Here is a 14,947-nt window from a genome sequence, read left to right on the forward strand (position 1 = left end):
GTACACTGTGTGCAGAAGGGAAAGGTGGAGTGGGATAAATTGTTTCTCATGAAGGAAGTACAAAAAAACCTATTACAGTGAAAGCAAAGGTGGTTGGATGGGCATCACTTAAACTTTACTTTCATCAGAATTGGCTCAAAGGGGGAACAATATACACAATAGATTGAACATATAAATCTATCTTATCCCAACAGGAAACTAGGAAAGGAGGAGATTGCATAAAGGGTGGGGAGTGGGGGAGACTGAGAAGGTAGTAGACAGAAGGAGGGAAAGGGTGAAAGAAGAGAGGACAAATAGGAGAAAAAAGAGGATGATGGGAAATACACAGTAATAAATACACAGTAATCATAACTGTGGATGTGAATGAGATGAACTCTCCCATAAAATGGAAACAGATAGCAAAGTGGGTCAAAAATCAGAATCCTACATTATATTGTTTACAAGCAACATACTTGAAGCACACACACACACATACACACACACACCCCATAGAGTAAAGAGTAAGGGGTTGAAGCAGAATCTATTGTGCTTCAGCTGAAATTAAAAAAAAAATACAGGGGTAGCAGTCCTGATCTCAGACAAAGCAAAAACAAAAATAGACCTAATTAAAGCAGATGAGGAAGGAAAATTACATCTTGCTAAAGAGTACCAAAGACAATGAAATAATATCAGTACTAAACATACATGCACTAAGTGGTATAGAATTACAGGTTCATGTCCAAACAAGAGATAGAGAGTGTTATGAAATATAAAATAGATAATTCTGATTAAATTGAAAGGTTTTGCATAAATGCAACCAAGATTAGGCAGAAAGCAGAAATCAAGGAAACAGTCTTTACAGTAAGGACCTCTGACAAAGGCCTCATTTCTCAAATAGATAGAAAACAGTCAAATTTATAAGAATACAACCCATTCCCCAGTTGATAAATGTCCAAAGGATGTGAAGAGACCATTTTCAGATGAAGAAATCAAAGCTATCTATAGTCATATGAAGAAGTAGGTTAAATCACTTTTGATTAGAGAAATGTAAATTAAAAAAAAAACTCTTAGGAGCCACCTCATACCTATCAAATTGGCCAATATGACAAAAACAGAGAATGATAAATGTTGGAGAGGATGTGGGAAAATTGGGACACTAATGGACTACTGGTAGATTTGTAAACTGAATCAATCATTCTGGAGAGCAGTATGGAACTATGCCTAAAGGGCACCAAATTACACATACTATGTCTGGATCCCAAAGAGATTATAAAAAGGGGGAAAAAACATATGTTTTGCAAAGCATTTATAGAACCCTTTTCATGGTGGCAAAATATTGGAAATTGAAGGGATGCTCATCAATTGATGAATGGCTAAACAAACTATAGTATAAATGTATGTAATGGAATACTATTGTGTAATAAGAAATGATGAATTGGGAAATTTCAGAAAAACCTGGAAAGACTTGTATGAACTGATGCAAAGTGAAATGACAGAGCCAGGAAAACATTGTAGACAGTATCAGCAATATTGTGTAATTATCAATATGAGTGACTTGGCTTTTCTCAGCAACAAAATGATCCAAGAAAAATACAAAGGACTCATGAAAGAAAATGTTATTCATGTCCAAATAAAGAACTCTGATGGACTCTGAATGCAAATTGAAACATATATTTTTCACTGTATTTTTTTCCCTCCTTTTGGTTTGTTTCTTCTTTTATAATTGTTATTAATACAGAATTATCTTTTACATAATAATATCACATATATAACTTATATCAAATTGCCTTCCACTTTAGGGAGGAGCGAGGGGAAGGAGAAAAATTTGGAATGAAAAATCTTATAAAAATGAAGCTAAAAAAAAAAATATATATATATATATATAATATGTAGTAAGTTAACAAGATAGTAACAGAATTATTCTGTGTCCTCTTCTATACTTTTTGTTTTCTTTGGTGGTTTAAAAAAATTATTGATGTCCTTTTCTCCTGTCACTATCCACTAACATAACATCTGCTTTTTCCCTCCACCAAATAAAAGCTTTCTATTATAACAGACATATATATATATACCAAACAAAATAAATTAGCCCATTGGCCATGTCTGAAAAAATATGTCTTATGGCATGCCTCCAGATCTTCCCTTCTCTACCTCTGTATTAATTTGCTCTTTGGAAATTAAGATGGATCACTGCTGTGACCTGAGTTCTAAAATCCTTCGGAGTTATTTTTCTTCACATTATTATTGTGATCATTGCTCAATTTGTTGTTTGGTTTAGCTTATTCCACTCTGTATTAGGTTCACACAAGTCAAACCAGGTCTTTCCATTATTTCTAAGTCTATCAATTTCATTATTTCTTATGCTGCAGAAAAACAAGTCAATGAACATTTCTTTAGTGCTTTCTATATGCCATTCATATGCCACAATTTATTCTACACAAAATCTTCCCCAATCCTCCTTAATCCTAGTGCCTGTCTTTGTTGATTATTTCCTATTTACCCCCTCTGTAGCTAGTTTATACTTCAGTTTGCTTGTTGTTTCCCTCAATAGTCTGTGAATTCCTATTTCTAGCACTTTGAACATAACCTGGTACACAGAAGGTACTTAATAAATGCTTGTTGACTGACACTTTAGCTGTAATCCAACTTATAGGAATTTACTTTGGTTCCAATCCTTTGCTATAACAAAAAGTGCTGTTTGGAAGTTCTTGCATCTATTTCTGTTCCCTTTTCATAACTAAAATCAATGCTTCTTTCCCTTGAAGAAAGTTGTTATTTTTTCTGATTCAACTCAACAGTCATTTATTAAGTACCTATTTGGGAGGGAGTATGGAGCCAAGATGGCAGAATAGAGGCAGTCCAGCTGAACTCTCTCATCATTCCCCTCCAAACAATTTTAACATACTAGTTCACACCAAATTTAAGAGCAGCAGAACCAACAGAGGGTCAGAGTGAGCTATTTTTCCAGCCCAAAGAAAATCCAAGAGGGGCAGGAGAAGTTTATGAGACCAGGGTAAAGGCCTGTACAAAGCCTATACATATAGCATCAATAAGAGCAGCCGCAGTACCTTTGGGAAATCTCAGCCCAGAGCTGGTAAGGGGGTTGGACAACTGGTCAGAAAGAGATTGCACTGGAACTAGGTACAGCTGACACTGATTGGTAATTCTGTAGCCATATGCAGTTCTGAGTCTCATTTTCAGGGCAGAAAGGAATACTGGCTGGGTTTGAGCACAAGGAAGCAGGAGTACTGTTCACAGTTCCAAGTCAAGGAGAGCATTAGTGCTTGTGACTTCAGAGGACCAGGGACCCTTTCTGAATAAAGGCCAGAATGCAAGTAAGGAAGCACTAAAAACTTGTAGCCCTTTGAAGTGGTTCTGAAAACAGCAGCATGAAAAAGCCTAAAGCTTGGGATATCCCAAAGGGGCAGAGCTCAATTTTCACATGTAGTTCAAAGTCAAAAAATAGGTTGAAAAAAATGAACAAACAGCCAAATAATTTGAGCATAAAAAAGTTGCTCAGGGAAGCACCAAGACATAAACTCAGAAAGACAACTGTGAAAGCAGCTATAAACAAAGCCTCAAAGAAAAATGCTAATTGAAGTCAAGCCCAACAAGAATTCCTATAGAATTAAAGAAAAAGATAAGACTGGTAGAGAAAAAAAAATTGGGGAGGGGGATGAGAATAATGCAAAAAAAATTATGGGGAAAAACATCTTGGCATAAAAATATTAAAGAAAATAGAACCTTAAAAAGCAGAATTAGCCTAATGATAAAAAGAAACATTTACTGAAGAAAATAATTCCTTAAAAATTAGAATGAGCAAATAAAAACGAATAATTCAGTGAAATTTCAGGAAACAATAAAACCAAGTCAAAAGAATGAAAAAATAAGAAAATGTGAAATATCTCATTGTAAAAATAACTGACCTAGAAAATAGATCAAAGAGAGATATTTTATTGATTAATATATTATACCTGAAAATTGTACCTGAAAATTGTCATAAAAGAAAGACCCAAGACATCATATTTCCAGAAATTATCATAGAAAGGTATTCTGATATCTTTGTTCTAGAGGGTAAACATGAAAGAATCTACCTATTATCTTCTGAAAGAGATCCCTAAATGCAAACTCCCAGGACTATTAAACCCAATTCTAGAGTTTCCAGGTCACATAGAATATTTCAAGGAGCCAGAAAAATGTAATTCAAATATTGTGGAAGTATTTTAGTCAGGATCGCACAGTATTTAGCAGCTTCCACATTAAAGGATCAGAGAGCTTGAAATGTGATATTCCAGAAGGCAGAGAAGCTAGAATTACAACCAAGAATACCCTATTCCACAAAATTGAGTGTAATCTTTCAGGGCAAAAATGAATATTTAATCAAATAGAGGACTTTCAAGAATTTCTGATGAAAAGACCCAAGCTGAATAGAAATTTTGATATACAAACACAAGACTCGGGAGACACATAAAAAAAGATAAACATGAAAGAATAATTTTAAGGATCTTGATAAAAGTTAAACTATTGACATTTCTACATGGGAAAATGATACACGTAACTCCTCCAAGAATGTCATCATCATTAGGGCAATTAAAAGGAATTTACATAGAAGGCATGAGTTTAAGTTGATTATGCTGGAATGATATCTTCCCTCTTTCCTCTCCAAAAATGAAGGGATGAGAAAGAAATAGTACTAGGAAAAAGGGGAAGAGAAGTCCAAGGAGGAAAATTTTTTTCACATAAAGGAGGTACACAAGGAAGACCTTTTACAATGAAGGGAAAAATGGGGGGTGAGGTATCTTGAACCTCACATATGAATTAGTTCAAAGAGGGAAGACTATATATGTGTGTGTGTGTGTGTGTGTGTGTGTGTGTGTGTGTGTGCGTGTACATATATGTACACGCACACACACACACACACATATATATATATATATATATATACATACACACTCACTTGTGTTTAAAAATGTAATTTACCTAATAGGGAAGTAGGGAGGGGAGGAGAGGAGGATAAGAGAAAGAAGAGGATTGGTGGTAACAATAAAAAAGACAGATTAAGGGAGGCAGTAGTTAGAAGAAAAATAGACTTTTGAGGAAGGACAGCATAAAAAGAGGAGAGAAGTAACAAAAGTAAATTGGACATAGGGAAATATACAGCTAGTAATCACAACTCTGCATGTGAACCAGTTTAATTCACCCATAAAATGCAAGTGGATAGTATATGGATTAGAAACTCAATCTTAACAATATGCTGCTTACAAGAGACGTACTTAAAAAAAAGATACACATAAAGGGCCTGAGCAGTATCTCTTATGTTTCAGCTAAAGTTAAAAAAAAAAAGACAGAAATTTTGATCTCAGATAAAGCAAAAGTAAAAATAGACCTAATTAAAAGGAATAATCAGGGAAATTACATTTTGCTAAAAGATACCATAGGCAATGTTACAAAAAAGTTAGGTTTTCTGACTCAAGGCCGTATTTCTCAAATATATATGGAGTATAGAACTAAATCAAATTTATAAAAATAAACCATTCCCCAATTGATGAATGGTCAAAGGATATAAATGGATAATTTTCAGATGAAGAAATTAAAGCTAGATATCTAAAATCATGTGAAAAAAATGTTATAAGTATTAATTATAGAAAGGCAAATTAAAATAATTCTCAGGTACCACTTTATAGCTATTAGAAATGACAAATGATAGATGGAGATGAGGAAAAAATAGGTACACTAATAAGTTGTTGGTAGAATAGTAAACTGGTCTCACCATTATGGAAAACAATTTGGAATTGTGCCTAAAGGACTATAAAACAGTTCATATTCTTTGATGTAATATGGACCACTACTAGGTCTATATCCCCAAGAGAACAAAAAAAAAAAAAAAAAAAAAAAAAAAAAAAAAAAAAAAAAAAAAAAAAAAAAAAAAGAAGAAGAAAAAAGGAAAAGACCTAATTGTACAGAGACTTTTATGGAAGCTTTTTTTGTGGTAGTAAAGAATTGGAAATTGAGAGAAAGCTCATTAGTTGAGAAATGACTGAACAAGTTGTGGTATATGATTACAATATTCTTTTGCTGTGGGGAATGATAAGGGATTTGGTTTCAAAAAAATAATGTCAAGACCTATATTAATTGATGCAAAGTGAAATAAGAAGAACCAGGAGATCATTTTGCACAGTAACAGCAATGTTGTAATGATGTTCAACTGTGAAAGACTTGACTACTCTGATCAGTACAATGATCCAAGACAATTCCAAAGGACCCATGATGAAAAAATGTTATTCACCTTCAGAGAAAAAAACTCCTCAGTCTAAATATAAATTGAATATAATTTTCTTTGTTTTTCTTGCTTTTTAAAAAATGGTTAATAGGGAATTTTTTTTGGCATGATTTCACAGGTATAATTGAGATCATATTGGTTGCCTTTTCAGTGGATAGGGCAGGGAATGAGAAGAAGGAAGAGAATTTGGAATTCAGAATCTAAAAAAGAAAAACATTTTTAAAATAAAAAATAAATTGAAAAATATTTTTTAAAAAGGCACTACCATTTCCAAAAAAAAAATCAAGTACCTACTTTGTATCCCCCTACTTCACTATTTCCCATGTACATTTTTTTCATTTAATTAAATGTATGTTTATAGAAAAACATAGGAATTCTTATATTTCTATTTATAAATTAGCTTCATTTTTAATAAGGATGCTTCTCTCTTATTTTTCCTGATCTTTTTATCTCTACACAGATAACTGTAGTTAAAATTAAATTATTTGGTAATACTCTTGTCCATCTCTCATTAGAATTTGTTAAAAATTGAACATTTTCACCTCAAAGCTCATTTTCAAAATATCATCTATAACTCATATTTTGTAGAAATAGTTTTTGGATCAATTTTTAAATAATACTCATTTCTGTGCCTTACACAAACTTTGACCTCACAGCCTATTTAATCAACTGCCTTAGTTGTTTTTTTAAGAAAGACCTAATAGAGCAGCTAGATAGAACAGTGGATAGAGCCCCAGCCCTAGAGTCAGCAGAACCTGAGTTTAAATCCAGCCTCAGACTGTTGACATACATGACCCTGGGCACGTCTTTTAATCCCAATTGCCTTGCTAAAAATAAAATGAAATCTCTCCTATTATAATCTACAAAAAATAAATATAATACTTAAATTTTCTATTTCAACTAAAAAAACAGCTGAACAGTACTATTGAAATCTATCTAAGCAATTTGATTAGGTATGGTGAGAAGAGAATGTAAATGTTTAACTGTTTTAAATGATATGATTTGATGTGATTAGTATTTCTACAATATAGTCTTGATCTTAACTCACCTCATGTCCACTTTAAGTTCATTATGTTTGGTTAATTTGCTGTTGTAACTTAGGTGGGAGAGCATGTGCCAGTAGACAGCCTTGACTGTGACCCGATGTGGCTCTGGGGGTCAGCATAAAGGTCAGTGGGAAGCACTATGGACTTGACAATGCTGACCCAGTGGGAGTGGACTTTCTCATCATTACTCATCAGATTGTGGACTATAGGGCCTCCATCATTCCTATACACACTCTTAGGGGGCAGCTGTGTGGCTCCCAACAGAGATGTTTATACTCTTTTTTTTTTTAATTTAATAGCCTTTTATTTACAGGATTTATACATGGGTAACTTTACAGCATTAACAATTGCCAAACCTCTTGTTCCAAATTTTTCACCTCTTACCCCCCCACCCCCTCCCCTAGATGGCAGGATGACCAGTAGATGTTAAATATATTAAAATATAAATTAGATACACAATAAGTATACCTGACCAAAACGTTATTTTGCTGTACAAAAAGAATCAGACTCTGAAATATTGTACAATTAGCTTGTGAAGGAAATCAAAAATGCATGTGTGCATAAATATAGGGATTGGGAATTCAATGTAATGGTTTTTAGTCATCTCCCAGAGTTCTTTTTCTGGGCATAGCTAGTTCAGTTCATTACTGCTCCATTAGAAATGATTTGGTTGATCTCGTTGCTGAGGATGGCCTGATCCATCAGAACTGGTCATCATATAGTATTGTTGTTGAAGTATATAATGATCTCCTGGTCCTGCTCATTTCACTCAGCATCAGTTCATGTAAGTCTCTCCAGGCCTTTCTGAAATTATACTCTTAAAGAAAATGCAATGAACCCCTTAACAGGGAGCATGGCAGAGGCAGTTAGTGGAGTTTTAACATAGTTCCTGAGCAAAGGTTGTCCATTTGTGTTGGAAAACAAACAAAATGAATTTATGTTGAGATGGTTTTAGAATTCCTACGATAAAGAAAAACCATAACCGACTCAAGGTGCTGGCAAACATGGGGGGTAGAAGAAAGAAGCTTTGGGCTTGTGCTACACAAGCTAATGGAGAGGTTTGCCAGCATCCTGGAAGGATGATTTTAAGCAGAAAAAGTTTGTATGTTGAGCTGGACCGAAATATGTAGCAGTGAAGCGGTTCTATTATGAAACTTAATTTTGTCGGACTTTCGCTCCATTGGTCAGTGAATCTCTTAGAACTCTTCCACTGAACCTACTTGACATTCTTCTTAAGTGAAAACAGTGATTATTAAAGTAGATTAAAATAGGGAACAGACCCTCTAACCTGCTTTGTCTTTTTTTTCAAAACACTTAATCTACATATGAGGTAAATAGAATGTTTCTGTGAGCTAGCAGAAAATCTGAGAGGTGAGGCAGCAAGGTAGGCTCAAGTACCTTGAGCCATAAACATCACTAACCTTCCTAGGGAGGCTGTGTGGGAAGCCTGGGAGAGGCTTGGGCCAGGGTCCCAGGTTCCTCCCGTGTCAGAGGGAGACGCCCTGAATGGGGTGACCCCCAAGGTCTCCGTTTCTACGTGGTCCCTGTGGCTCTGTTTTTCAAGGCTGATGCACGAAGGCATGTTTCCTAGAGCAGACCAGGGCAGTCCAAGGGCCCCAATAGGCTCAAAACTCCTTCTGGGCTTTCACTAAGAACCCCTCTTCGTGTGCAATGTGGGTTTCTCCCTTAAGCGTGTCTGACAGCTGCGTGAGTGTGACTCTGTGTCCAAACTCCCCCCTCTGGTTGGATGGTGACAAAGTCTGTGAATCATAGAAGCTCAGTCCATCCGTCTGCAGGCATCCGGCTTCCGTTTGGTCCCTTTTGTTTTTTTCGTTCTGCGTTTTTGTTTTGTTTGTTTGCAGCCATCATTTTGTCTTATCATCTTCAATTCTAGAGCAAGATGACAACAGTCAGGACTCTGCTGACCCAGGCATCCTGGTCATACCTGAGCTTAGTGTCACAAAGGTGGCCGGAGAGAGACCGGGGAATGGGGAAAAAAGCAAAACCCTGGGAGAGAATGATGCCCAGCATGTGCAGGGGGTGCAGGACCCAGCCCCAGACCCTAGAGCCGAGAGCAAAGGCTTGCCAGAGCTCAGGAGGCAAAAGTCTGTGAGGAGAGTGATGGAGGATGGACTGACCCCGCCCGGCAGAGGGCCGCTTTAGCAGAGCTCTGTGTAGCTGCCCTCCCAGGTACCCGCCCGGTGGCGAGGGCACTGCTGCATGCTGGAGAGCGTTGGCACAGGCACAGACACCTTGCATGTCTTCACTAAACATGAATTGCATGGGTTAGAGGCAGCACCTTCCCCTGATTCTGCACAGTTCTTGGAAGGGTCCGATCTGGAAAAACACAGGCAGAAAGTGACAGGGAAGCAGGCATTTTCTGCTTTCGGTTTTCGAGAATATTACCGATCACCATTGCTGGGAAGGCTGTCTATTTCAAATTATGACAGATAAAACTTCAAAGTACTTTTTAAGGTAGGATCTACCTTCAATAATGGAGGGAAATGAAAAAAACAAAAACAAGTAAATATGACTCTGATTTTCATAGGCCAGATTATATTTGAAATACCAATCTATTGACACAGCCAAGCCTAACCGAGAAAGAGACTTTCCCATTTTTTCAGTCTTTGATTAAAGTATTTACTAAGAGTTTAAGAATGGAGATTGGGTATTTTGAAGATTTGCTAATCAGAGTATATACATTAATAGGGTTTTTGCCCCTAGTTTTACTCATGATATTTTTCTAATCTTTTGCATGAATTGTAGGAGAGATCTTTCTCAAAATACCATGGAGTGTGATAATAGCATGCCTTTTTTGCTTTTGTGTTCAATACATCTTTAATCGCTGCCATTTGAATCACATAGGAACATTTCCACAATGTAGTAGAATAGTGCTTGTTTTGATTCATTCTCTGAAATTTGCTCTGTTGTAGTCTGTTGCTTTAGGGATTTTCACTAAAACCCCTCAAATCTACTATGATTTCAAAAAACCAATCATCCTATGTGAATTACTGAATGCTAATGGTTTTTTTTTTTTTTTAATGTTGTTTCTTTGTTTAGGTAATACAGATTTAACAGGCCAAGAGGAGCTAATGGAAATATCTGAAGTAGATGAAGGATTTTATTCCAGGGCTGCATCTAGCACCAGCCAGGCTGCCTTATCAAATATCACCACCACCAGCAAGACCAGTTTAGGAAAGAATCCACGGAGGTCGGGAGGAAGCAGAACTGGAGGAAAGGAAAAGGAGGAATCGGGCAGAGAGCACTCAGCTCGGAAACAAAACCCAAGAGCCCTGAGTGAGAACCTCGAGCTGCTGTCTCTGAAGAGGCTCACTCTGACCACCAGCCAATCTCTGCCCAAGCCTGGCAGCCACAGCCTGGCCAGGACCGCCGCCACCGTCTTCAGCAAGTCCTTTGAACAAGTCAGTGGGGGCACTGCCCCCCACCCGGGTGCCATGGGCAGTGGAGGGTCGGGGACAGATGCCAATAGGTTTTCTGCTTGCAGTCTGCAGGAGGAAAAGCTGATTTACATCTCGGAAAGAGCCGAGCCTCAAGCTCCACTCAAACACCCGCCCAGTCAGCCGAGACCTCCCAGCATCAGCATCACCCTGTCAAGTGACTAGCGTCTGGGACACGTGCCCGCCAGGCAGCGAATTGGGTGGTTTCCTTCCCTTCTGTGTCCTTCATCCTGTTTCTGACAAGAAGTCACAGCTGTCGAAAATTCTGGAAGTCAGCTAGAATGGCCAGCGGTGTCTCCTCTGCCTTGCGTTACAGCCTAGTTTATTTAGCTTTTCCCGGACGGCTCCCCTTTCTCCCTGGCCCCCCGGCTTGAGGAAGGAAGTTGGGGAGCAGTTCTGGCGGGTTGTCTGATGACTTTGGCCACAGCCTGACTGAGGCTGACTGTTCATTAGTTGGATTGTGACCTTCATTGAGGAGGGAAGGCTTCTCCCCATGCTTTTTACTGGTGATGAAAAGGGGAAGCAGTAGTGAAACACCAGGAATCCTACCTCCCTCTTAGTGCGTCTGTTGGGCAGAAGCGTCAGGCCTAGGAGCAAGCGTGGGGCTCGGGGGCCTCTGGCCTACAGGAAAGTCTCTCCCTCAGTTGGGACCAGAGTTTGATCAGAAGCCTAGGGACTGGCTGTATTGTTGGAGGTTGGGCCCCAGAAGGTGAAGGAAGGATGTAGCCATAGTGGGCACCAGCTGGAGCCCTAGAGCACCTGCCTGAGGGCCCATTGCTTTGTTGTGTTTGCTGCTGCGGTCGAGCAGGTCAACCTTCTTTTCATGGTTTCCTTCGTGTTGTAGTAGGCCCTGGAGCTGAAGAGGAGGACGTTTGTCCAGCTCTTCTACTTTGGAAATTCCTGTTAGTTTGATCCTCTAGTTAGGAAAATGCCCTTCTGGAGATGGCTGGAAAATCACTGTAAATCTCTGAATATCATTCCAGCAAAAAACAAAAACAAAACAAAAAAAAACATAAAAAAAGAAAGAAAAAAAAGATTTTTAAATGGCAAGATAACTGTCCATTTTTACTCTTGTACAGTGTGAAGTTTCTATGCAAATAAAGGAATTTAGATGTTAAAAGTTTTACAATTGCACAGTTTCATGAAAAGAATAAAGAACAAAAAAAAAGTATAAAAGAACAAGAGGTATTTACATGGTGACTAACTGAGCTTTATCATTTTCCTGCTTTGGGCCCATAAATTTAAAATCACCACATAGGGACAAGTGGTGGCTTTGTGTTTGTTCCTGCTTCATTTTATGGATTGTTTATAGTTTAAATAGTCCTTATATTTATTTGGGGAAAATATGACCAAAAGGATGGGCTTCCCCCTCTAGCTTTTTACCTGCTCCTCTCTGGAGCCTCTTCTACTAAAAGTAAAATGTCATTTACAAAGAAAAATAATGATGATTTCAGATATTTCCTGTATCAGTCTTTCTTTAGGCCTGGGTCAAAAGCATGAGAAGAACATGTTGTGGAAGGGGGGAGTGTCCATTAAAGTATTGATTTAATAAAGCCTAGGTCAGAAGTAAATTTATAAAAACCAAAGCACAAACCGGTGACTTTCAGCCCTGAATACCATTGAATTGGGAATATTATGGAGATTTCTTTTCTTTAGGTTCAGGTGTTAAACTTGGGGTGAGCTCTTAGGCCTGTAGAGCAGCTAATGAACAGAAGAGGTCCAGGGGGGGAAAGCTCCTGGGGCCAAGGAGGCATTTGTATCCCTCGGCAAGGAGAGCTGGGGGCTATTACAAGTGCTTGACCAAGCACTGGGGATTCCCTCCCTATTCCTCCTCTGTAAGGAAAACAAAGAGTTGCAGGGCTTTTTCCATAATTGTCATGGTTGTTTCCTTAATGATTTCATAGCTTTAGTCTTAATCTCAAGCAGTTTATTACTTTGCTGGAGTCTCATAAGGGAAATTCATGCAGATTAAGGACGTTTTGGTGGTTGGTGCCCCAGGCTGCAGACTCTCAGAAAGCACTGATATTGAGGAGGTGCAAATTGTAGGCCTGACATCATTCTCACACTGTTATGAAGCCTTATTTTGGTATTGGGAATAATAATGCAGAGCAGTCAGTAGGCTAATGATTAGAGCTCTTTCACTTTAGAATTCTCAGTATTTTCATCCCATTATTCTCATGCTCTATCATGGAAAAATTACTTGAGAGTAAAACATAGGAAAATTTTAGAGTAGTTTCATATACGTTACATTTGTTTGACATTACCTTAGCATATAATGATAACAACTACAGCAGTAAAATAACAGATAATAGTCCCCTAGATCTCATTCTTGGCAAGTTGACATAAAACATGACAGCTGGGCTATGGTTATCTTGACATGGGGATATAGTTACAGGACTCTATCTCCAGGCTACAGTAATGGTCTCTGACAACTAGCGGAGATACTGGTCAAGATTCTGATCTTGCACTCATCACCCAGAAGGACTTAAGGACATTTCTGGTTCCAGTCTATAGGGGCTCCAGGAATATCCCTCCCACCCTGCTACTCTCCTTCCACTTCAGCTTAGAGGATGCATGAGAGTATGAGAATAAAGCAGTTCTCTCTTGAGTGGGAGATTCAAGAGAGCATCATGCAGGTTCTCGGAGGTGGTAGGAAGAACAGGATCTATATGCCATCCCAGAGAAACCAGGAGCTCTCAGGCAGAAGGAAATGAGAGTTTAAGCCAAGGCTTAAGGAAGAGGGCTGATTCCTAGGGACCCTTCACCTTGAAAGCCTGGCTGAAGGTCCTTTTGGAGAAGGAATATTTTCTTTATCCTTTTTTCATTTGAAACTTTCATCAGATAGTACTCATTCTTAAACATTATTTGAAATGTTTTAAGTAAAAGGAAATATATATTTGAACCTAAGCAGTTGGAATCCATCCGAGTTTTAAGGGATTACAGATTCTTTGGAAAATCAAAATGAGAGCAGTAGCACTGTGGTCAGTTTTATTAGTAATCTGGAGCAGAAGGCGTGTTGCAGTTATAAAGACTTGGGAAAGTGATGGAGTCTTGACACTCAAATTTAGGAAGCTGACCCCAAGTTCCACTTTGTGGAAGGGCAAGACTTTGAGAGATACATTACCATTGAGAGTCCGCAAAAATCTGTAACTTTTAAATTGCTCAACCTTTTTTTGTGGCTTAAAAATCTCACCATTTATGTAGATAGGTGTTTTATTCTGTGGTCTTTTGATTCTGAAGAGAAAATAATCTGTTGCCCTTTAGATACTCTTACTAAAGATCGTAGTTTATAAAGATTGTATGATGGAACCTCCCCAGTTGTGGGAAAAAGGAAGATGACTTTTGATTGGGATGGATTTTTTTCCAGGTTTCCTTAGTAAAATTACTCTCAGTACTGTCCATTATTCATATCAGTGTTATAAGTACATTGGAATTCCCCATTAGAGATATAAAATATATTTTGTCTTTTTGTACTATGTAACTCTCTTGTATTTTATTACGACTCCATATCTACAGAGACTACGATACGTCACTGGACAAAGTGGAAAATGTATTGTTACTTTTTTAAATAGTAGAGGACCAGTTAGTGTAAGAGTATATATACATTGATGTGAAGTTTGGTTTTTTTTTTTAATAAGTCAGATCTAAGATCTTATTTCTTTAAATTGCTTTCTCATATCATTTTTGTTGTGCACCACTTCCCTTGTTACCTCTTCTGATCATGTAGTGATACTAACCTTTTCTTAGTAAAGATTTTGTTTTCAATTGTATATCAAGAATCAATCACAAGTTTAAATACTTTTTATGTGCTACTTACCTTTTTATGGCAATGAAAATAAACTGGAGTTTAGTTTTTTGAAGTTTTGTATATTGTATGTTTTCCATCCATAGTCCTTTCTATAGCAGAATGTTGCTGCGAATAAATAGGTTTTAATAAAATAAAAGTTGAACTAAAATCTTGCTTCCAGATCATGTATTAATTATAAAAATCCCCATTACTGAAAATTAGTCGAATTTAAGGAAAGTGGAAAGAAAGGAAGGGAATCTAGATGAGTTGAGTTAACGTGGAGAATTAGTTCCCGGGGTAAGCCATTCATTGGATGGTCTTTGGGATAAGACAGATGGCTGAACTGATGTTCCACCCTAGGAGACATGTACTGTAAGGAGTCATACTTAATGTGTCA

General features: G+C 37.6%; 1 protein-coding gene across 5 annotated transcripts in view; it reads left to right on the plus strand.

The window, feature by feature from the left end:
- The window catches only part of FAM126A (family with sequence similarity 126 member A), a 98,529-nt gene extending 83,906 nt beyond the window's left edge, over positions 1-14,623 (plus strand). For 4 of the 5 annotated variants that reach the window (XM_031940624.1, XM_031940627.1, XM_031940626.1 and 1 more), the window contains exon 11: positions 10,366-14,623. In XM_031940624.1, the coding sequence (XP_031796484.1) occupies positions 10,366-10,928 (563 nt within the window). In that variant the 3' untranslated portion in view covers positions 10,929-14,623. Of the gene's footprint in view, positions 1-9,199; positions 9,496-10,365 lie in introns of all 5 variants that reach the window. The other variant, XM_031940628.1, reaches the window with a different exon arrangement.
- The last annotated feature ends 324 nt before the right edge of the window (positions 14,624-14,947 follow it).

This window comes from Sarcophilus harrisii, chromosome 5, assembly GCF_902635505.1.
Source record: "Sarcophilus harrisii chromosome 5, mSarHar1.11, whole genome shotgun sequence".
Classification (NCBI taxonomy): domain Eukaryota; kingdom Metazoa; phylum Chordata; class Mammalia; order Dasyuromorphia; family Dasyuridae; genus Sarcophilus; species Sarcophilus harrisii.